The sequence below is a fragment of the Paramormyrops kingsleyae genome, chromosome 1 (assembly GCF_048594095.1).
Source record: "Paramormyrops kingsleyae isolate MSU_618 chromosome 1, PKINGS_0.4, whole genome shotgun sequence".
Taxonomy (NCBI): domain Eukaryota; kingdom Metazoa; phylum Chordata; class Actinopteri; order Osteoglossiformes; family Mormyridae; genus Paramormyrops; species Paramormyrops kingsleyae.
The window spans coordinates 5,780,406-5,804,327 of NC_132797.1; the positions used below are offsets into that span (position 1 = coordinate 5,780,406).

Genomic DNA, 23,922 nt, shown 5'->3' on the forward strand with positions numbered 1-23,922 from the left:
CTTAAAATAGTATCAACTGTATTTGCTGAAAATAAAATATTTTACGTAAAATATTAACTTGCACGAAAACGCTTGTATAATTCACATAAATGGTGCAACGTTACATCGTTTTTTATTCTGTGAAAAACAAAAGATCAATCTGCTGTCTAGATTTAATGATAAAGTATAAAGTATATATATCAGATGTTGAATAGATACAATATTGTGCGATTTGAGTGGCGAAGAGATCATGAAGTGGATTGCAAAGTTTAGTTTTTAGCAGACTTCAAAATGACAGCGGTAAAACGGCAAGCGCGAATAAACTCGCACACACAGACGGGGAGCCTTTACGGAGACAACAGTGGATGCAGGCAATAGAGACCGGGAGCAACGAGTCATAATATGGAAACTTCTTTTCGGTTCGGCAAAATAAATCCAAAAAACAAAATACAGATTAAACTTCACTTTACTTTCACTTCTGCCTATGTAAAATTTCTGTTCCTTTCTTTTTTGAAACCGGTGGAAACGCAGGCTGGTTCTCAAAAGGCACCAAGCGAGAACCAGCCCAGCACTAGCACCTGTCCCACAACTGGTGGAATTGAGGTAAAAATGGTGGCAAGTCGTCAAAGGTCTGGTACTCAGAAAAGGATAGATGAATAAAAATAGAAAATGACAGCAGAGGTGTCTGGAAAAACAGTGGTGGGTTATTAACATTAATGAATAAATTGGTTTATAATACCTCTGATAGTTTCTGTATAGGCCCATGTCTGGGCTGTTTAAGGTCACAGAATATATTGCTTGTCCCCATGTAAATTTGACGTAGAGAGAACAAGTTTGTTATAAATATTCCAATATACAACTTCTAATGATAAAATTTTAGTTTTGGTGGTGGGGCTTCCCTTTTAGCTAACCTGTATTTTTTAGTGAGAGCTTGTTTGCCGTGTGCAGATGGAACATGCGCTGTGTGTGCATCATAGCTAGTCAGCGACCTGCACTCAGTTGGGAAGTGTGTGTGTTTGTGTGTGTGGTGGGGGGCTGGAGATCATCATCTTCACAGGTTCGAGTAAGATACATGACGGGCCTGTAAACTGCCAGTACATTGTGAGAGATGCCAGTATGCAAGAAATGTTCCTGGTACTCTTGAGAAAAATGACTGGACCACTTTAACGACCAGCTGTAAGATCTTATGCAACATAAGTGGCATTCATGCTTTCTAGGAATGATGACGAAGATGCTGCTGCTGCTTTATGTGACCTCCTGTCCCAACAGAATTATTATGTTTGGCTAGACTGGAAAGATCTTAGTTATAGCATTTCAGTCTCTTTTTGTTTCCTACTGAATTAGAAGAGGGGGAAAACATGCAGGGCAACTCTGGGGCGGATCCTTGAGATGTAAGACATCAATTTATTGTTGCGCAAGAGTTGTTTTGGCTTTTTAAAAAGCCACACTCATCTAGCCATGTCCATAGCAATATTTTGGCTCTGTGGTGAGATTATACAGTCATGCCTTCCCCACCAGTGCAATTGTGCTGACGTCAAAACAATCAATCGGCAACTGCTTTAGATTATGATCGGAATTACTTCAGAGGGGATTACATTTTAATCAGGCTTTTTATTTTCTTTCAACTGAGTTATCAGTAGCTTGTTTTGTGTTGCCAACCTGCAGGGGGATGGGTGGGAATGTTTTCATTACTGGCAATTTTTATCTACAGATGTGCTCTTAGACCTCTCCTGGAGCCGACACCTTATCATGGTGGAGGGCTTTGCGTGTTCCAATGATCCCAGGAGCTAAGTTGCCCGGGGCTTTATGCCCCTGGTAGGGTCACCCAAGGCAAACAGGTCCTGGGTGAGGAACCAGACAAAGTGTGGCTCATCAGACCCCTTATGATGAATACAAACATAGATTCACGTTTTCCCTTGCCAGGACGTGGGTCACCGGGCCCCCCCCCCCCCAGGAGCCAGGTCTGGGGGTGGGGCTCGATGGCGAGCGCCTGGTGGCCAGGCCTGCACCCATGGGGCCTGGTCGGGCACAGCCCGAAGAAGGCACGTGGGTCTCCCCTCCAATGGGCTCACCACCTGTAGGAGGGGTCATAGGGGTCGGGTGCGTTGTGAGTTGGGCAGTGGCCAAAGGCGGGGACCTTGGCGGTCCGGTCCTCGGCTATAGAAGTTAGCTCTAGGAACATGGAATGTTACCTCTCTGGTGGGGAAGGAGCCTGAGCTGGTGCGCGAGGTTGTGAGGTTCCGACTAGATATAGTTGGACTCACCTCGATGCACGGCTTGGGCTCTGGAACCAGTCTCCTTGAGGGGGGTTGGACCCTCTTCCACTCTGGAGTTGCTCACGGGGAGAGGCGCCGAGCAGGGGTGGGCATACTTATTGCCCCCTGGCTGGGCGCCTGCACATTGGGGTTTACCACAGTGGACGAGAGGGTAGCCTCCCTTCACCTTCGGGTTGGGGAACGGGTCCTGACTGTTGTTTGCACTTATGCGCCAAACGGCAGTCCAGAATACCCACCCTTTTTGGAGTCATTGGAAGGGGTGTTGAAGAGCGCTCCTCCTGGGGACTCTATTGTTCTGCTGTGGGGCCTACAATGCTCACATGGGCAATGACAGTGAGACCTGGAGGGGCGTGATTGGGAGGACCGGCCCCCCTGATCTGAACCCGAGTGGTGTTTTGTTATTGGACTTCTGTGCTCATCACGGATTGTCCATAATGAACACCATGTTCAAGCATAAGGGTGTCCATATGTGGACTTGGCACCAGGACACCCTAGGCCACAGTTCGATGATCGACTTTGTGGTCGTGTCGTCGGACTTGCGGCCGCATGTATTGGACACTCGGGTGAGGAGAGGGGCGGAACTGTCAATCGATCACCACCTGGTGGTGGGTTGGCTCCACTGGTGGGGGGAGTACTTCGAAGACCTCCTCAATCCCACCGACACGCCTTCCATTGAGGAAGCAGAGTCTGGAGACTTGGGGGTGGACTCCCCTATCTCTGGGGCGGAGGTCGCCGAGGTGGTTAAAAAGCTCCTCGGTGGCCGGGCCCCAGGGGTGGATGAGATCCACCCGGAGTTCAAGTTTCAAATCTTTATTGTCACATCATGTTACTGGTACAGTACATATGAGTGAAATTCTGGTGTGCTAGCTTCACAAGCAGTAGTGGTGTGCAAAATCTATATATATATTAAAAAAAAAGATAAGTACAAGATATACATATATAATATAATATTAAACGCATGAACGTTGTGCAAAGAGCAGTTATGTGCAACATGAAGTGCATAATTGACATGGAGTCGATAAAGTGGCAGTTTTTTTTTTTTCCTTTCCTTCTTTCTTCCCTTCCTTTCCTTCCCTCTCTTTTTTCCTTTCTCCTCCCTTTTTCTCTTCCATTTCCTTCTGCGAAGTGTCAGTAGTTAGTGTTCATTATTCTGATTGCCTGATGAAAAAAGCTGTCCGTTAGCCTGCTGGTACGGGACTGAATACTGCGATACCTCCTGCCTGACGGAAGCAGGGTAAACAGATAATGACCAGGGTGACTGGAGTCTTTGATGATCCTCCTCGCTTTCCTCAGACACCGCTTCTTGTAGATGTCCTGGAGGGAGGGGAGCACACCTCCAGTTATCTTTTCCGAACACCGCACTACTCTCTGCAGAGCTAGGTGGTTGTAGGTGGGGCTGTTGCCGTACCAGGTGGTGATGCATCCTGTGAGGGTGCTCTCAATGGCGCAGTGGTAGAAGGTCCTGAGGATGCGGGGGCTCATGCCGAATCTCTTCAGTCTCCTGAGAAAGAAGAGGCGCTGCTGCGCATTCTTCACTGCTTTGTCAATGTGAACTGACCATGTGAGATCCTCCGCTAAATGTACACCCAGGAAACGGAAACTGCTCACTCTCTCCACAGCAACGCCGTTAATGGTGATGGGGGTATGTGCTTCTCCACATCTCCGGAAGTCCACTATCATCTCTTTGGTCTTAGCCACATTTAGGGTGAGATGGTTCTCCTGGCACCAATGTGTCAGGGCGCTGACCTCCTCTCTGTATGCCGTCTCATCCCCATTGGTGATGAGACCCACCACTGTTGTGTCGTCTGCATATTTCACGATGATGTTGGAGCTGTTAGTGGCCGTGCAGTCGTAGGTGTAGAGTGAGTACAGGAGAGGGCTCAGTACACACCCCTGTGGAGCACCAATGTTCATTGTGACGGTGGATGACGTGATGTTTCCCAATCTAACCATCTGGCGTCTGTTGGACAGGAAATCGAGGATCCAGCTGCAAAGAGAGCTGCTCAATCCTAGATCTAGCAGTTTCCTGTCCAGCCTTGAGGGAACGATGGTATTGAATGCTGAGCTGTAATCTACGAACAGCATTCTCACATACGTATCTCTCTTCTCCAGGTGGGAGAGGGCGGTATGTAGTGTCAGGGCAATGGCGTCACCAGTGGACCTGTTGTGACGGTATGCGAATTGTAGAGGGTCCAGTGAGTCCGGTAGCGCAGACCAGATGAAATTCCTGACCAGCCTCTCAAAGCATTTGCTCACGATGGGGGTCAGGGCTACTGGTCGCCAGTCGTTCAGGGATGTGATGGTGGAGGATTTTGGTACAGGGACGATGGTGGCCGTTTTGAAGCAGGCCGGGACTCCAGAAGTGGAGAGGGAGAGGTTGTAGATGCTCGTGAACACTCCAGCCAGCTGAGCCGCGCATGATTTGAGGACACGGCCGGAGATTCCGTCAGGACCAGCAGCTTTGCGTGCGTTCACCTTTCTGAAACACTTCCGTACATCCTCTTCAGACACGGTGTGCGCACTGACGTCACCCGCGATGCGTGCGCTGTCCTGTCTCGTGGTGTTTACTGTGTCGAATCTAGCGTAAAATACGTTCAGATCCTCACACAGAGAGGCCTTGGTCTGCGCTGTGCTGATTTTCCCTATGAAGTCCACAATTGTGTTAAGTCCCTGCCACATTCTCCGAGGATTGTTCAGTTGCTGTTCCACTCTGTCCCTGTAGGCTCCTCAAGGCTTTTGATGTTGCAGGGCTGTCTTAGTTGACACGCATCTGCAGCATCACATAGACATCGGGGGCGGTGCCTCTGGATTGGCAGACTGGGGTGGTGGTCCCCCTCTTTAAGAAGGGGGACCGGAGGGTGTGTTCCAACTATAGGGGGATCACACTCCTCAGCCTCCCTGGTAAGGTCTATTCAGGGATACTGGAGTGGAGGGTCTGTCGGATAGTCGAACCTCGGATTCAGGAGCAGTGTGGTTTTCGCCCTGGCTGTGGAACAGTGGACCAGCTCTATACTCTCAGCGGGGTCCTGGAGGTTGCGTGGGAGTTTGCCCAACCAGTCTACATGTGCTTTGTGGACTTGGAGAAGGCATTCGACCACGTCCCTCGGGGAGTCCTGTGGGGAGTGCTCCGGGAGTATGGGGTGCCAGGCTGGCTTATAAGGGCTGTTCGGTCCCTGTACAACCATGTCAGAGCTTGGTCCGCATTGTCGGCTGTAAGTTGGACTCGTTTCCGTTGAGGGTTGGACTCCACCAGGGCTGCCTTTTGCCACCAATTCTGTTCATAACTTTTATGGACTGAATTTCTAGGCGCAGCCAGGGCGTTGAGGGTGTCCGGTTTGGTGACCTCAGGACTAGGTCTCTGCTTTTTGCAGATGATGTGGTTCTGTTGACCTCATCAGACCGTGACCTTCGGCTCTCACTGGAGCAGTTCGCAGCAGAGTGTGAAATGGCTGGGATGAAAATCAGCACCTCCAAATCCGAGACCATGGTCCTCAGCCGGAAAAGGGTGGAGTGCTCTCTCCGGGTCTGGGATGGGGTCCTTCCCCAAGTGGAGGAGTTTAAGTATCTCGCGGTCTTGTTCACGAGTGAGGGAAGGATGGAGCGGGAGATCGACAGGCGGATCGGTGCAGTGTCAGCAGTGATGCGGGCGCTGCATTGGTCTGTCGTGGTGAAGAAGGAGCTGAGCCAAAAGGCAAAGCTCTCAATTTACCAGTCGATCTACGTTCCTACCCTCACCTATGGTCATGAGCTGTGGGTAGTGACCGAAAGAACGAGGTCGCGAATACAAGTGGCCGAAATGGGTTTCCTCCGCAGGGTGGCTGGGCTCTCCCTTAGAGATATGGTGAGAAGCTTGGTTATTCGGGAGGGACTCAGAGTAGAATCGCCGCTTCTCCGCATCAAGAGGAGCCAGATGAGGTGACTCAGGCATCTGGTCAGGATGCCTCCTGGACGTCTCCCTGGTGAGGTGTTCCAGGCATGTCCCACTGGGAAGAGGCCCCAGGGAAGACCCAGGACATGCTGGAGAGACTAAATCACGGTTTTGTTTATTACGTACCCAGTTATACTCAGTGCAATGAAATGATTGGTTGCCTGACCCCAATGCGTTAGCAAAAAATAAACATAAAGAGGCCATTAACACAGACAATAATAATAGGCCTTTATGTTGAGTAGGCTGCGATGGAATAGTGGTATCGACTCTCGTGTTCTGGCACGACACAGTCAGGCGATGGCACAGCGCACATGTGGACCATAATCCTATTAATGGTTAGCAGCTGTCAAATCTGCAAGGATAAGCTACATGTAAAAGATGACTTTGAACTTAAATACGGAAACTCTGAAGTGTCCAATCACTTTGGCACTTTATTATTGTTCTGTAAAGGACAAGATTTCGCAAATGCCGTACCAGGACAGACCCTTTGCGCTTCAGATTAATATGTGAAACCTTGGTGATTTTCAGACACTGCAGTAAGACATTTAACTGCTGTAACTGTGTGTTAAAGTAATGTACACACATATCCCTTTTTGAAGGAAGCAGTGGGAGTCAAAGCAGGTAGCAAAATAACACTGTTGGAATCCTTGCCCTGAATTTTTGTTACCGGTTAGGCACATAAACCACCAGTCAAAAGGTTTTGCAAACCACACCTCTTTACCACCTCCATTTATTTCATAAACTGTAGTTTTTTAAAAAAAAATATTCTTAAGCATTGGAAATTTGAGTGAATAATTATAAATTAAAATACGTCAAATAAAACAAGTTTCCCTTATAACATCAAAAGCATATGTAACAGTGCATGTCTGACATCCAATCAGCTCGTTGTGTGGTGATGACAGTCAAATTCTAGGCCGTCCTTTAACTTTAAATGCACTATATAGTTACCTGTTTCATCCCATGAAACAGAGCAGTGTTTAATGTCCCTTGTGGAAAGAATGCCTCGAATTTGCTCTGCTGTTATAAGTGCTAGAGGAGGTTACTTTAATGCAGTGGTTCCCAAACTTTCTCTGCAGGGCCCCCCTTTTCTATATAGGAAAATTATTGAGCCCCCCCCATTCAAACTACACAGGTTCAAATTCAAACTATTTGAAATACAACTCCCTTTTCTAATTGAGTGAAACAAATGCAATTACAAAATACAAATGGTGCAATTTCACCTCTGTGGGAGAAAAAAGAGCAATCAATCATAAGTTTGAAATTATGCAAATGCAGATTTAACATTCCTGCTAATATTCATTGGCGTACACAAATTATTGCAATTGCAATTTTTTTGCAATTTTATTTATATAGCGCATTATCACAACATTACATTGTCTCAATGCGCTTTACATTTCTGCCACGTAAAGACTCCCCATAGAGTATGGAAGCCCGTTTCCGCCAGGTAGTAAAAAAAATATAAGCCACGGAATCTTGCAATTGCGACTTAGTAAGTCACAATTCCGACTTTATATCTCGCAATTGCAACTTCATATCTCGCAATTGAGACTTAGTATCTCGAAACAAGTTTCTAGTTTTAATAACTTTTCACGGAAGTAAGGTGGTGCGTTTTTAATGACAGAATCGTGTTGCCAGTATACAGACAGCGATGCACACCGATTATTTTTGCGCTATTAAATCGTGTTAATAGCTAATATTATAGGTGCTGTCAGCTGTAATGACATGGTGGTTTAGCATTTTGGGCTCATGGCGACTGATGCACACTCCTTTGTTTCCCAGATTGCTTTATGTACAAATTTTAATTAATTTAAGAACATAAGAACTATACAAACGAGAGGAGGCCATTCGGCACATCGAGCTCGCTTGGGGAGAACTTAACTAATAGCTCAGAGTTGTTAAAATCTTATCTAGCTCTGATTTAAAGGAACCCAAGGATTCAGCTTGCACTACGTTATCAGGAAGACTATTCCATACTCTGACTACACGCTGTGTAAAGAAGTGCTTCTTTAAATCCAGTTTGAAATGTTCTCCCGCTAATTTCCACCTATGGCCACGAGTTCTTGTATTTGAACTAATGCTGAAGTAACTATTCGGTTGAACAGCATCCAAACCTGTTAGAATCTTATAGACCTGGATCATGTCCCCCCTCAGTCTCCTTTGCTTGAGGCTGAACAGATTTAGCTCAAATAACCTTTCCTCGTATGACATTCCTCTAAGACCAGGAATCATTCTTGTGGCCCTACGCTGCACCTTTTCTAAGGCCGCTATGTCCTTTTTAAGATATGGTGACCAAACCTGTACACAATATTCTAGGTGAGGTCTCACCAAGGAATTGTATAATCTTAGCATTACCTCCCTTGACTTAAACTCCACACACCTGGAGATATACCCCAACATCCTATTGGCCTTTTTTTATTGCTTCCCCGCACTGGCGAGAATGAGACATGGAAGCATCAACATACACACCAAGGTCTTTCTCATAGTCAGCTACCTTTATTTCAGTAGGTCCCATAAAATACCTGTACTTTATATTTCTGCTCCCTACATGGAGTACCTTACATTTGTCTATGTTAAATTTCATCTGCCAGGTGTCAGCCCAGTCACTAATTAAATTTAGATCCCGCTGTAGCTGCTGAGCCGCTAGTTCAGTATCTGCTACACCACCCACCTTGGTGTCATTTCTGAATGTTTGAATGTATCCGTATAATGTGCAATGGGACAATACATGAATGGGTTAATAACTTTAAAACTAGACAAGACAGGCACTTCTAGTGAAGTGTGCTTTGATCAGTGGACTACAGGGAACTAGGGCTGTAGCTATCGAATATTTTGGTAATCGAGTATTCTACTGAAAATTCCATCGAGTAATCGGGTAATTGGATTTGTGTTTTAAGTAACCTAGGTTAGCCCAAGTTTGCATCGCTAGCTAGCTATCAAGGCTACTAGTATCCTAGCTCTACATCCGTCGTGCAGTATTGCAATGACCGTTGTGGTTTATCCCTTACATAATTAACGTACATTATTTAACAGCCCCTATCTCGATTAACAATCGCATTGATTTAACGCTACATTGAATTTACTTACCTGGTCTCGGGTGAGCGTCCTCCTCCGGTCTCTGAGTAGAGCGGATGTTTCCTGTTGAGATGCTGCAGCATGGACGACGTGCTATTGTGGTAAGTTAGCTCGACCTTACAGTGGACACATACTACAGCGTTCTCTTTATTTTTTAATTTAAAATGATTCCAAACTTTTGACATTTTTTGTCGTTTTCTTCTGTTTTCTCTTTGCTCATCGCCATTGCTCCCTTCCATTACGCAGCCCACAGTAGTCCGCGCTCGCGCCCTCAAATCAAAACACCGCCGTCTCCTTCCGCTTCGTGGGTGACGTAAGCGTAAGTGCATTGTCACAGTAATGCAAAAATCATTGCGAAAAAACGTGACATGAACTTTAAAATGAATTAATAGAGGCTTCGAGGCAGAGGATTTTGCCTCGATGATTTTTTGTAATCGAGTTACTCGAGGAATCGTTTCAGCCCTACAGGGAACAATGCACACCCCTTGGATTTTCAGAATAACTTTCTCTCTATCAGTTATTAATTATATATTGTATCCATATTACATGGCATAGGGGTAATGCACTAAAGGGTTAATTGCTCTGAAACAAAACGAGACAGTCATGTCCTATGAAGTGTGCCTTGATCATTGGAGTCTGGGGGCAATGCACACCCCTTGGATTTTCAAGATCACTTTCTGTCTAACAGTTTAATTATTACATCATATCCATATTACATGCCATTGCTCCATTTCATACATATTGACAGTTAATTGATAACACAAATTAATCCATAAGTTGTAAAGTGTGATTTAGGCAGTGCACCGTGGGACAAAGTAAATGTATCACAGCTGAATTGCTTGATTACGTGTTTCGTAATCGGTGTGCATCGTTGTCTGTGTACTGGACAACACGATTCTGTCATTAAAAACGCCCCACCTTACTTCCGCGAAAAGTTATTAAAGCTAGAAACTTGTTTCGAGATACTAAGTTGCTATTGCGAGATATAAAGTCGCAATTGCGAGATATAAAGTCGCAATTGTGACTTACTAAGTCGCAACTGCGAGATATAAAGTCGGAATTGTGACTTACTAAGTCGCAATTGCGAGATATAAAGTCGGAATTGTGACTTACTAAATCGCAATTGCGAGATTCCGTGGCTTATTTTTTTTTTACTACCTGGCGGAAACGGGCTTCCATACAGCCTATACTATAGCACAAAACAACACTAAATTATACCCATTAATTGATAGTCTCCCTGCACTTCATGTACAAAATTTCAAACCTCGTTTTCACGAGTCTCACGACATGGTTAGATTTTTTTGTCCGGCGCTGTAAAACGTCGTCACGCGTCACCATGTCACATGGTACAAGAACCTTGCAAGAGCAAGACGACTTAAGACAGATGGTACTGGACCTCTCAGCCGGCTGAACAAACTGGAACAGCCTCCGTGACGACACAACTTTGCCCTTATTGGCTGAAGAACGTGTCGTTTGTATCCCAGGAAGTTCCGATGCGTTATCTGCTATTCCTCCCGAATATCACGTAAAGCAGTGAGAAATGGTTTTCAGTTAATTTACCTGGTAAAATAAAGTTTAAATAAATTACATAAATGCTCTACATGTAAGTTAGTGGTTTATTTATTGTTAGTTACTGTAATGTTGCGCTGCTTTATTTTGTTTAATCGTCCAGTCTGTGAAGAGATTATTTTAGGGTGGCACATGCCCCTGAGGCAATCCCATTGGTGCGCCCCCCCGCAATACCTCTGCGCCCCCCAGTTTGGGAACCACTGCTTTAATGAATAGAAGATATGACATTTTCTTGCTAATAAAGGTACTCAAATGGTGAACGTATTGAAAGTTTATTTGTTAGTAAAGAATATCGAGTGCAGTTTTAGTAAATGTTAAGTGAGTGATATGCAAATGTAGAAAATCTAAGTGTGGGCAGTAACTTTTGGCAGGTAGTGAAGCCTGAGAGAGCTGTTGCAGTGATTTTCTGGCTTCGTGCCTGGTTTGAAGTTACAGTATTTTTACGATGTGGGTGAGTAATGTAACTTGTTGCAAGTTCTTTGGAAATGCTCTATTAATACTGGTAACATAGTGGACTTTCATAGATAACATAAATATGCCTACCTTTCACCTTACATGACACATTAGCTATTTGCATTAGTCAGGGAATGCTCAGGACCATTTACTGTAATAGTAAATTTACGTTTTTAAGTTGAATAGCAGTTTTTAGTCATTCCTTAATGCTTCTGCCAATATGAGCATTTTACCGAAGTACCTTTATTTTAAATGGAATTCTTTGAGGGGGGGATCAAATGCATTTTTATTTAAAAAATTATTGAAAACATTTTTTTAAAAGTGTAATGCAGAATGATCAGACAGCTTTCATTTCCAGATGTTTAGTTCTCCTCAATGGCTGTTTGAACACTCAGCAAAGACTTTTGTTTATTTTAGACGGGACGCTCCATGCAGGCGGGAGTGGACTAAGTGGAAAGTTACAGAAAAGCGATGAGGAGTTGGAAATTTCACAGCTAATGCGGCAGCTTCTTGCGTATCTGCATTTCCATTTTGCTTTATCCAGAAGTGGATCACAGAATATAGCCAGTATGAAATATTTTCCATTTTAATTACAATAAAATAGGATAATGCACAAATACAGTATTTAAAAAGTTGTTCTTTGGCTAGCTCAGAAAATCTAGTTAAATTAGTAGTAAAATACAGATTCTAAGAACTTATTTTAATAAATATCTTAATTAGTATATTAGCAATTGTAAAAAACTAAAATAAATAAATAACAGGAGTTGTGTATGGTTATGACCATTTACCACTCAGCAGGTTAATTGTTGATGCGTGTAAGTTTCCTCTAACTTGGTCAAGAACTGGCTCAGCCTGTCAAGTGTGATGTTCCTGATGGTCCGGTGGTTGGTCTTGTTTCTGCTCAAAAAAGCATCCAAGCCCTTGTCACTTTCTTTCTTCTCTGTGGAGCAGCTCATGGAAGCTGCAAGCTGTTGGATGTTGCTTTTGAGACCGACTATATCCTTCTCAATTTGCCTGTCGGGTAGGTGCTCTAAAATTTTCTGGAAAACGCTGAGCTTCTCTTCTGTGGACTTTAATCCCTTGACTGGCTGGTCCGGATCTGGAATGAAGTTCTGGCCTTCGAAAGTAATGTTAGTTGACACCTGGGAGGGTAAAGAAAAACACAACGAGATGTACTGAGTCCCTGCATTTAATTGTTTTGCACAGTTAAATGTCACATTTATTTTCCATAAAGTGACCTTTCTGTCATTTACTTTTTGTGACAATGGAGAAGCAGATACTTTGACGCGATTGCATACTGTACCTGTACATTAATGTGCTTTATTCTGTTTATGGTGATTTTCATTTGCATTTTTAAAAAAGATGCAATGTTCTCAGCTGACAGAGATCTGCTCAAACCACTGCCCAACAGCATGAGTAAATGGGAAATGAGAACAGCAGTGGAGAGATTCATGCTTATGTCTGTCCTGGAGTAAAACGAAAAGGCAGTTATTTACAGTAGATGAAAAACAATTACACACGACTAGTGTCAGTTGTGGTGTCCCAGGTTGCATGAATGATCCAGATCAAATGGAATTAAGGAATGCTGTTTTTCTGCTTTCCTTAAAAGCTTGTTTACTCATGAAATATAGACAGACAGGCTAGGAATGTAGGTGGTGTTCAGGGTGATAATAATGATGGATGTGTTAAATTCTGGATGCGTTCATTTAAGGAAATGGCAGTAGTGTGCAGTGATGTGCAGTAGAGAGTGTGAACCTTACCTCTTGAGACCTGAGGTCTGCGTCCACATAGGGCTTCATCATTGTATCACTGCTTATATATTGTGCCGTGTTGCCATTTCCTGACTCATCAACTGAGTGAATCATCTTGGATTCCTTGAGAAATAGGGGGGTTATGGGGGGGTTATGGAGGGTTATGGGGCGTTATGGAGTGAGGAAGACCGATGAGCATCTTGCCCTTCCGTCATGCTAATTACTCGCATGTGCTCTGTAAGCATCACTCTACTGCACAATTGTGTTTGGACCATTTTACCTTGGCTATTTTTTTAAAAGTATTTTTGTCTGGCATAAATCGGGTGCCTATGGTTATTTTAAGGTACAACAGAAGACAATTTGTCTTCTATGGTAAACCAAATTGTCTTTTATTATAAGGCTTACTCATCATAATTTAAATAACATTCTTTCTAGTAAAAATGATCATTTTTACTAGTAAGAATAATATTTTTTACTAGTAAAAAATGTTCTAGATCGCTATATTCAGTTTTTACAATGTAATTCTATAGAGCTGTAATGACAGTTTTGCTATTAAAAACTCAGTAATGGATATGTGGACCTGAAATTCAAAATATATTTACAGATATCTACAACAGAAATTCTTAACAAATACAATAGGAATATAACCACTTATGATATTGATGCAGTATACCTTTACTTTACTGTGCAATATACTACTATATACTTTTACTTTTCCTGTAACTTTTGGACTAAGGTACTTTAGACTCTTGTACAGAGATTTTCTATTTTATTTTATTTTTATTTATTTGGAATGCTCCAATTTGTTTTGCACTTCATTCTTATTTTTATACTTACACTGTATTGTTTTTGTCTTCGTGCCTATGTGTGATTGTGCAGTCGCAATGTGAGCAATTTCCTCTGGGATTAATAAAGTCTTCTGATTCTGATCACTAGTAAAAATTGAATTATTGATCTCTACAATATGACTTTTTACTAGTGAGATTTGAATTTAGGATATAACAATACAATAGATGTCAATGGGGGTATATGACTAGTAAAGACTGAATTATAGAGCTCTATAATATGAATTCTTACTAGTAAAAATTGTGGATATCTTGAATTCAAAATTGCATGTTTACTAGCAAGAATGTTATTTTTACTAGCAAGAATTAAGTTATGATGAGTAAGCCTTCTACTAATAAAAGACAATTTGGCTTAACGTATGTCTTCTGTTTTTCTTCAACAAATGGCTCATTTAACACATGGGTTAACAAAAAGCTCAGGGCTCCCATGTTTGTGCAGAAATGCTGGCTCCTGTTTGTTATCCCATTCAGTCATTCAGTTTTGCAACTTTGTGCCATTCGCCCAGTGCAGATTCGCACTGGATTTTACATTAGATAATTAAATTAAAGCGATAAATGAGAATAATACCACGTAATGTTTTTGTCTTTACTGTAACCAGTGCATACAGGAAGTTACCTTGTTGCCTTTGTTTATATGTTGTGTGCATTCGTATGAATTGTACATTTATTTGGCGTATACTTTTATCAAAAGTGATAAACAGTAAGGCAACTAAAATGTCATAAGCATACAGTTCTTATGCAGTCGACTTAGGTATGCATCAGTCTCTACTACTGTAGTGTCACTTATGGGTGTCCCAGGCTGCATGGAAAATGTCAACTTTTCACAATCACACATGCCCACAAATAACTATATTTTTATTATGTATTTTTAAATAAAAAGCTGCTCTAAAATTGTCGTTTTAGGGCAGTAAAATATGATAATTTCAGACGAAATTAAGGAACACCATTTCGGCTTGAAAATATACTGCCTGAGGGCCTTTGGAGCAAGATCTATACATCAGACAGCAATCTGATTAGCTGACTATTAAGCTATTAAAAGCAAACACCAGGATAACTACTAGACAAGTGCAAAATACACGATCATCTAATGTTGCCAGAAACCATAGCCTTGTCTATGACAGAGAAAGTCATTGAAGTATTCTTAGGAAAGATAGGCCTTTTGTGCAGGGTCAGAGGGATTCTGCTGACTGCATATGGATGGGTAGCTTGTTCCACCATTGATGAATCGTGGATGATGTCTAGAGTGGGACTTCTCACATGGTGGAGGGATCCCCATGTGGCACTGGCCTGCTGACGGAAAAGGGTGAGCCAAGGTGTAGGTCTTGACGAGTAACTCACAGGAAGTAGGTTCCGTTTGTCGGATGTGTTACGTTTTGCATAATCTTCAGCAGTTCAACAGCACAAACTCAGAAGATTAAAACTTGGACTTTCTGATGGGGTACAGTGAATCCGCACGGCTGGAAGACGGCTGCACAGCGGTCGGTAAAGAACAGCAACACTACCTGTTGGTTCCTGGCATCAGCAGTATAGGTGTTCCAAGCTGGACAGTTGTGAGAAATGGTAGGTTGAACAGGAAGAGCCCCTCATTCATGCTATAATGTCAATGAGGCATGCAAGAGCCAGGTGTGGCCTGAGGGAAGGTCAAGTAGAGTTGGAGGTCATCTGCATGGTGATAGTAGGAGAAACCATGCAACTGGATTATCAGCCCAAGAGAGAGATCCGGGGGTACATCAATTATGAGCCAACTTGGACATCTTTGCACCCCAGGACACCTGGATGTTCACCTGATCCAGAAGAATGAAACCGACCCTGGGCAGTGGTCATGGTGCCACAGTGAGAGAGAATGATCAGGTGGTTCTCCGCGGTAATGAGGACCGGTGATTGAGATGCAGCTCAGCGGAGTTCCCAACTCTGGAGTTGGATAGGACAGTGTCCAACAGTAAAGGGAAGTTATAACAGAAGGTTAATAAGAATGCTTTGGTGTGGCATCCCAGCTTCCCAATGCAAATCAGGTCGGAGATGCTATATTTTACGCATTTATCAGGTGCCTTTACCCAAAGTGACTTATTGTAAGGGTTACAATTTATGCGTGCTCCCTGGGATTTGAGCCCACAACCTTTGTGTTGTTGGCATAACGCTGAACTCATAGTAGTACTAATAATCATCGTCATCGTCCAAGGTGGCCTTTGTTCACCAGGCTATGGTACATGCTGACTGGCATTAGTCCCCTCCAAGGCACATACTCACAATAGGGGCAATTTATAGATGCTCTGGACTGCTGGAGGAAGCCAAAGTACCAAAAGGAAACTTCTCACTCATGCAGAGTGGAACCCCCAAGCCTAAGTAACAGCCTTGCCAACACTGCTGTATGTATTTCTAAATATGAAAGAGTGGGATGTCTAACCAAGTATGACCATTTGTTTCCCAAGGTGAAAAGGAACGTAGAAATGTTAGCAGCAACTAGAATGTACTGCTCAGCAGTTCCAGCCCCAGCTCAGCTTTGGGGTCTGCTGCCGAATTGCTGGGATGATGTTTAATGTGCCAGGCTGCAGAGATATTTACAGTACGACTTAAGTTGCTCACCAGTGGCTTGGCAGTGGAATAATAATAATAACCAAAACAATAGCTACCTAGGTGATGTGCTGTGTACCACGGTGTGCTACTCTAGCTACCTTGCAAGCTTTGAGGTCACTCACTGGCCTGATGGGCATCCTTTTCCAGTTTTGATTTTTCAGTTGAAATTTATAAACTCACATTAGCTGCAGTCATGGAATTTTTCTTACTGTAAAAAATGTGTGATGCTCATTCCATTTGGGCAGCGGCCTTCCATGTTTGCATTTCCATATTACGTCATCGTCGCATGAACTTGCATTGCCGAAGGCTACTGTTGTGCTCTCTGGCACCGAGCGTTGAGGCAGTTCTCCGTATGACGTCTGGGCATTAACTCATCACGGGATAAATGACTGTGACACAACCGCAGGAAGGATTTGCGTGCAGGTTACATTATATTCCAGCCCTCACCGTTGCAAGACAAATTACCAGATATTGTGACTGGAAGTTCCAGTGCCCTCGCCAGCTGCTGACAGAAATGTACAAGGGAGAATGGATGATGTAATGCTGAATCCGCCAATAGGAGTGGCCTATCAGCTCTGCTGCTACCCCACCTAACTTCAGATGCTGTCTACTGCCTTGTAGCACCTTCATACTAGCCAGACTTATCCCCCCCCCCCCGGCCCCAGTATGTCAAAACTGAATCACCTAGTCTATGGCAGTGATGGTTTTCCAGGGAACAGGAAGCATCCTCAGTGTTCTCATATTTAACATCAGTATTCATCCATCCATCCATCCATCCTTGTGTATGATAAATTTAACCTTGAAATCTCATTGCTTTGAAAGTTAATTTTGAAAAATGTTATGTTGCCTTTGCAGTTTTAAATTGGGACTGTAATGGACCTGTCTACTGCTGATATGTATGCTCCGTTTTAATGTTTTAATTACATTTTTAATGTTTTATTGTTTTCCTTGCACCAGTTATTTTTAAACCACCACAATTTATTCCAAGAGAAAGAGCAAAGCAGAACGCAGCCACCTAAACGAGAACCTTGTGAAAGAGCAAAGCAGAACGCAGCCACCTAAACGAGAACCTTGTGAAAGAGCAAAGCAGAACGCAGCCACCTAAACGAGAACTTTGTGAACTGGAGGGAGAACAAAGCAGCAGGAACCTGCAAATTTTGGGATTTAAGATCGTTTATTAGACAGCTGGCATCGTATAACAACTGTAGTACATTATACTATAAAATGTACTTTTGGCACAAACTACAATTTAAAGATGACATTTCATTTTCATGCTAACAGTCTGTATTTGGTAATACAAATCATATCATGTTTGGTGTAATTTCCATGTATTGTGAAAAATAATTTATACACATAAAACTGTTTAGAGTTTAAAAGCTCAATGTAAGTCAAATCGTGTATAATTAAGGTATAGGCAATGTTTTTTTTTCCACATTCACAAATGCTCACCAAGCCTTGGGACACTTGCTTAATTCAGTAAAAATGTTGCACATTTACTGGTTTTATCACAAAATCATAATGTTATTTATTATTTGTTATTATTTAAAGTAGTAATAAATTGAAACCCAAATTATAATCCTAAAAGAGCTGTTATCAGTTAAAGTTAATTGACAAGCAGTCTGGTTGTGTGCTTTTTAATTAGTAACCCCTTTGCAATATTGAACGCCATATATAGGCCTACAGTATTTCATATAAAATCGCTGCTCTCAAAGCTTTACGATCGCAGTTCTGATCCAGATTCTGATTGTCATTCATTTCCATTACGTAGAGCAATTTTAGTTCTGGTTTATTACTGCCACCTACAGGACTCTGTACCATCGCCTGCTGTAACCCGCTGTAAACCAAGTGATGTTTTACGTTCTGTGGTGCTGATTTGACTGTCAAAGCTCCTTTTTTACTTATGCAATGGCAGTTTACTTCCTAAAATGGTGAAGAATGATCCCAATCGCTTTTTAAATGTAGTCACAGCAGTAGCTTACCGAGTCGGTGATCGCTCCAGCCGGGGGGGGGGGGGGGGGTTGTAACATTTCGACAAGTGGCACTCATGTCTCAAGGGAAGCCCTTAGTCACAGACATCACCGAGTATTTTTCACAGGAATTTCACCTGGGGCATTAGTTTCCTGGAAGGCAGGAAAGTCAAGACTTCCGTCTCACAGATTATCCTAAAATGATACCAGACCTCGTGACTAACTGTTGTAGTTCGTATCTATTTGTAACATCTTCCGTAGCTAATCGATATAAGCTATCAAGTCTCAAAACGTTATACAGCCTCCTAGTGTATTTCTTTAGATCACTATTCTATATCGGTCTGTATTAATCACTGTTATCAGTAAAATCTTGGAAGTGAAACATTCAGATAACTACATATATGTTATTGATGTCATTATCCTTCTCAGGCCATCCCTGCAAAATCAGCTCCTTTTTTTCTGATTGTACCTTTTCCCTTTAAGGGACCCTGGATGACAGCGTGTCAGGCTGTTTTTGCTGTTCCGTTGAATAATTCCAGTGATTAGTGATGGATCCCGGCATGGCCATGACTGGCAGCACAAGGCGGCATATTCTGACTGGGATCCGACATAGCAAAACACTCCCCCAACCCCCCCCAGTCAAAAACTTTTACCGTCGCGAAATCCGATCATTTTATCGTCATCCCCGCCAAAGGTCAACAACTTTTACCGACAGGAGGAGGTGGAGTCAGATTTCAACCAGGGTGCCAGAACCGTCATTGCCAGAAATCTTTATTTCGCAATATAGCTTCGATTTTCGAAACGGACTGAAAATGGGCTCGAGTCATAATAATTATTTCCACGTAAGCTTGGACTGATCCCCGGTTCTTCTTAGATTAGGCATGTTCTTAAATTAGGCACGTTATATCGATTTACGTTTTCAGTGCAATGTTAAGGGTTTCAGTTCCCATAAAATGAGTCATACTTAATTATTTAATTACTCGCAGGATTTGTAAATGATCTGTTTATATGGAATATGTGTCTTGCAGATCACGTATGCCTCGTTTAATCTACACAACGCTCTAATGCGTGTACATCTGAGGATCTTACGACTTCCGGGCCTATATGATTGTATACAGCAATGAGCACATTGTGTGTAACAATTTAAGTTTTAAAAAAAAAACTACAGTTCACTCCGCACTGCTGTGAACGGTCACATCTGATAATGTTATCAAACAGTCACCTTCGGTAGGCTTTCAGAAGAATATGCGACTGAACTTCTGTCCTTAAAATTAGTAGCTGTAAACATTGCGACTGGCTTTGACCGTGGAAAAAAAGCTTGTGAGAAGAGAAAAAATCCTGATTGGTTTGCCCCCCCCTAATCAAGTATATATCTTATTTCAACACAACTATGTGAGGCTGGAGTTCCCCAAACTTTCCTCACTCTGACGACAGAATAGCATCACCATGATTCACTCCCCAAAGATTAGGACAGAAAGCAGATAGAAGGGAACTTGAATAATAGGAATATGATTCAGAGTTGCCAACTCTCACTCATCTGGCGTGACAGTCACATTTTAAAACTCTCACGCTCACGTAATAAATGGCAAATCTATAGGCCTATTATTCCATTATAAACCTAAAATTAGCCACATCAAATATAGCATTGAGGCAGTTGACAAACCCTACAGACTATTTACAAGGTAATAAAACTGTTGCATGTAAATGCGCGTGAATCAGGGGTCCACAAAGAATTTTTATCGAATCGCGATTCTTTCTCTGTAGATTCAAAATCGATTCATATTTTTCAGCTAACGTAGTGGCACTAGTTTACTTTTTCCCCGACACAAATTCAGCTCGTCGATCCTACAGATGCCGCAATGTCGAAATCTGCCCAGACAGACCTTCAGGTGAGCATGAAGGAAATGTAGTCAATATGCGTGATGTAGGGACTGTGTGCAAGCGACGGATAGCGTATGGAAAAGGCGATTCAGCCTGCCCCATTTTCATTTAAGGCAAGTGTTTGGGCACATTTCGGCTTTTACAATTTAGATGGGAAAAAGGAGCTCGATAAGACGCGTGTGATATGCATCTATAAGTATTTATAAGTATTTTGGAAACACTACAAACATGCGGACTCACATGACACGCCATCATCCAGAGATTAAAGATGCGGGCGAACATCCACCTAAAGTAAAAAAAAAACATTCCAGCCAACCAACGCACTCTGCACCAATATTTTAAACTCCCAGGTAACTCTGAACGGGCGAATAAAATAACTCAGTCTATAGCCTATTGTATTTCCAAAGATCTGCGCCCTTACAGCATCGTTGATAACGATGGCTTCCGATTCAGGATGAACAGTTGAGCCTAGATGTAATATACTGTCCCGCCGCTTTTTTTTTTGCCGAGATAGCGGTACCTCAGTGTGATGTATTGAACTTATGTTAACAGTTTCGTTAATGCTGCAAGTAATATGTCCTAATGGTGTTGCTGTATTAGGCGCCTTGGGGCATGCGCACTTGGATATAAGGGAACACGTTTTCTCCGACAATGATGGTTGTTAGCTAGCCTGGTTCGGTATTAAAGACGTAGAGTGAAATCGTGTCTTTGTATAAGTGGTGCTCAATATATCACAATTGGCGACGAGGATAATTCCGGTTTGATTTAGCTGCGGTGAGTGTTTCGCAGATTATTGTTATTTTCTTTCTTTGCTCCAAGAAATGGCTGGTATCGGGAAAGTGGATGAGTTTAAGCCCGACGCCGAATCGTGGTCGGCATATGTGGAGCGCTTGGAGCAGTTTTTCGTGGCTAATGATATTGCTGCAGACAAGTACGTGGCTACCCTGCTTAGTGTTATGGGTCCTGCAACGTACGGACTTTTGAGGAACTTAGTTCAGCCTGAAAAGCCTAAAGATAAAACTTTTCCACAGATTGTGGCCATTTTGAAAGAGTATTTCGAACCAAAGCCCTTATTGGTGGCTGAGCGTTTTAGGTTTCATCGCTGCAGTCAGAAACCTAATCAGACTGTTAATCAGTTTGCCGCTGAATTGAAGCAGTGTGCAGTTAACTGCGACTTCGGAGCTACGTTGGATCAGGCGCTGCGTGATCGTTTTGTGTGCGGCATACGGAGTGAGCCTTGCCAGCGGCGATTGCTAGCCGAAGACGCCTTGACGTTTGCCAGAGCGCTAGAACTGGCACTCGGCATGGAGACGGCAGAACGGGACGCTCAACAGCTTCAGAAGAGGGACGATGGAGTGGCAGCCGTTAATGTACATAAAGTGCAAGGAAAACCGCAAAAGTATGTAAAGAAATGCTACAGATGCGGAAAATCGAACCATCATGCAAATGAGTGTTATTTCAAAGATGCTAAATGCCACAATTGTAGTAAGTTTGGTCATATAAAAAAAGTTTGTCGGATGAAAGCAAGTGCTAAGACTAATAGTGTGCCTACGCAAAAAGGGCCACGGAACAGTTATAACAGGTATGTTAAGTTAGAGGAACCAGAGCTTGAAATGTTTTCTGTCTTCTCTGCAAAAGATAAGGACACATTGTCTTTTAGAACCCCATTTCTGATAAACAACACTGAAGTATATATGGAAATCGACACAGGAGCTGCCGTTAGTATCATTTCTAAAGTGTTGTATGAACAGTTTTTTTCACAATTGGAGTTAAGGGCTGCCCCAGTTAAATTAAAAACTTATACTGGTGAAAACATCCCAGTATTGGGCCAGTTTAGTGCTGTGGTGACTTATGAGGATCAGATGGCAGACTTGCCACTGGTAGTTGTAGATGGGACTGGTCCTGCCTTATGTGGACGTAATTGGCTACAGAAACTTAAATTAAATTGGAAGCAAATTAAACAGATACACAGTCAAACAGATGGGAAGCAGCCTATCTCGGTTCAGGAAGTTCTGAATTTGTACACGGATGTGTTCAAAGAGGAATTGGGCACTTTAAAAGGTATAGAGGCAACTATCTTGGTAAAGCCAGATGCTACCCCTAAATTTCATAAGTCTAGACCATTGCCCTTTGCTATGAAAGAACAGGTAGACAAGGAATTGGAAAGGCTGGAGTCTGTAGGCATTATTACTCCTGTTAAGCATAGTGAATGGGCTGCACCTGTAGTTCCCGTAATTAAGAAGGATAAATCTATTCGCCTTTGTGGGGACTACAAGGTAACTGTTAATCAAGTCGCAAGTACTGAGACGTACCCCTTGCCTCGCATTGAGGAAATAATGGCTACTCTGAGTAGGGGGAAGTTGTTTTCCAAAATTGATCTTGCAGCTGCCTATCAGCAGGTACTGCTAGATGAGGAGTCTAAAAAGTACACAACTATTAATACACATAGGGGCTTATATGTGTACAATAGATTGGCTTTTGGCATTAGCTCTGCGCCTTCAATTTTCCAACGTATTATGGAAAATTTGATGAAGGATTTGAATGTTGTAGTATATTTGGATGACTTATTAATTATGGGAGAAAATGAGCAGGCTCACCTGCTTAATCTACAAGGAGTCTTACAACGTCTTCAAGAATGTGGCCTTCGAGTAAAAAAATCTAAGTGTGAATTTTCTAAACCACGAATAGAGTATCTTGGTTATGTGTTTGATGGTAATGGGGTGCACCCATCAGAGGGCAAAGTTAGAGCGATACAGGAGGCTCGCGCACCTACAAATGGCAAGGAGCTCCGGGCTTTCCTTGGTCTTGTAAACTATTATGGGCGTTTTCTGCCGAATCAAAGCATGCTTTTGGCACCTTTGTATAGACTTTTGAGGGAACAGACTGTCTGGAGATGGACTAAGATGGAACAAAAAGCTTTTAATAACTGTAAAAAATTACTGACAAGTGACAGGGTGTTAGCTCATTATGACCCTGCCTTACCTCTAACATTGGCATGTGATGCGAGTGCTTATGGAATTGGTGCTGTCATTCAGCATACGATGCCCAATGGGGAGGAACGTCCCATTGCGTACGCTTCACGCACACTCTCGATTGCTGAGCAGAAGTATTCACAAATAGAGAAAGAGGCCCTAGGATTGGTGTATGGAGTCAAAAAGTTCCATCAGTATTTATGGGGACGACGATTTAATTTGTTGACAGACCACAGACCACTTTTAGCCTTGTTTGGGGAAAATAAGCACCTTCCTACGATGGCAGCAGCGCGTATTCAGCGCTGGGCAATAATTTTGTCATCTTATGACTATTGCATAGCATACCGTAAATCCGAATGTCATAGTAATGCAGACGGGTTGTCCCGTTGTCCTTTACCTGAAACGGCTGATGACACAATGGATGCGTTAGCTGCTCACATCCATACTCTCTTGTCAACGCACTTGGAGGAGGCACCTCTAAAAGTAGCTCAAGTGGCTTGTGCCTCACGTACAGATCCCTTACTAGCTAGGGTTTTTCAGTACACTATGGAAGGTTGGCCGGAGGTGGTTCAGGAATCTTTGAAGGTTTTTCACAAAAGAAGGAATGAATTATCAGTAGAGAGGGGCTGTGTCCTTTGGGGGACACGTGTGATAG

At 42.9% G+C, this 23,922-nt stretch overlaps 1 protein-coding gene across 1 annotated transcript; it reads right to left on the minus strand.

Moving 5' to 3' along the window:
• Positions 1-12,068: 12,068 nt before the first annotated feature.
• Positions 12,069-20,774, minus strand: lepa (leptin a). The gene is made up of 5 exons (XM_072700095.1): positions 20,717-20,774; positions 20,536-20,581; positions 13,038-13,151; positions 12,581-12,743; positions 12,069-12,419 (listed from the first exon to the last, which is right to left on the minus strand). The coding sequence occupies exons 3-5, from the start codon at positions 13,064-13,066 to the stop codon at positions 12,069-12,071; spliced, it is 543 nt and encodes a 180-aa protein (XP_072556196.1). The 5' UTR covers positions 13,067-13,151; positions 20,536-20,581; positions 20,717-20,774.
• Positions 20,775-23,922: the final 3,148 nt, after the last annotated feature.

What these genes read in the sequence shown, in the direction of transcription:
- lepa (XM_072700095.1), bottom strand. Translation starts at nt 13,066, where the DNA reads ATGTGGACGCAGACCTCAGGTCTCAAGAG. An exon ending in CAGACCTCAGGTCTCAAGAG is followed by an intron (nt 12,744 to 13,037) that starts GTAAGGTTCACA and finishes GTTTTACTCCAG; the next exon opens with GACAGACATAAGCATGAATC. An exon ending in TAAAGCACATTAATGTACAG is followed by an intron (nt 12,420 to 12,580) that starts GTACAGTATGCA and finishes TTACCCTCCCAG; the next exon opens with GTGTCAACTAACATTACTTT.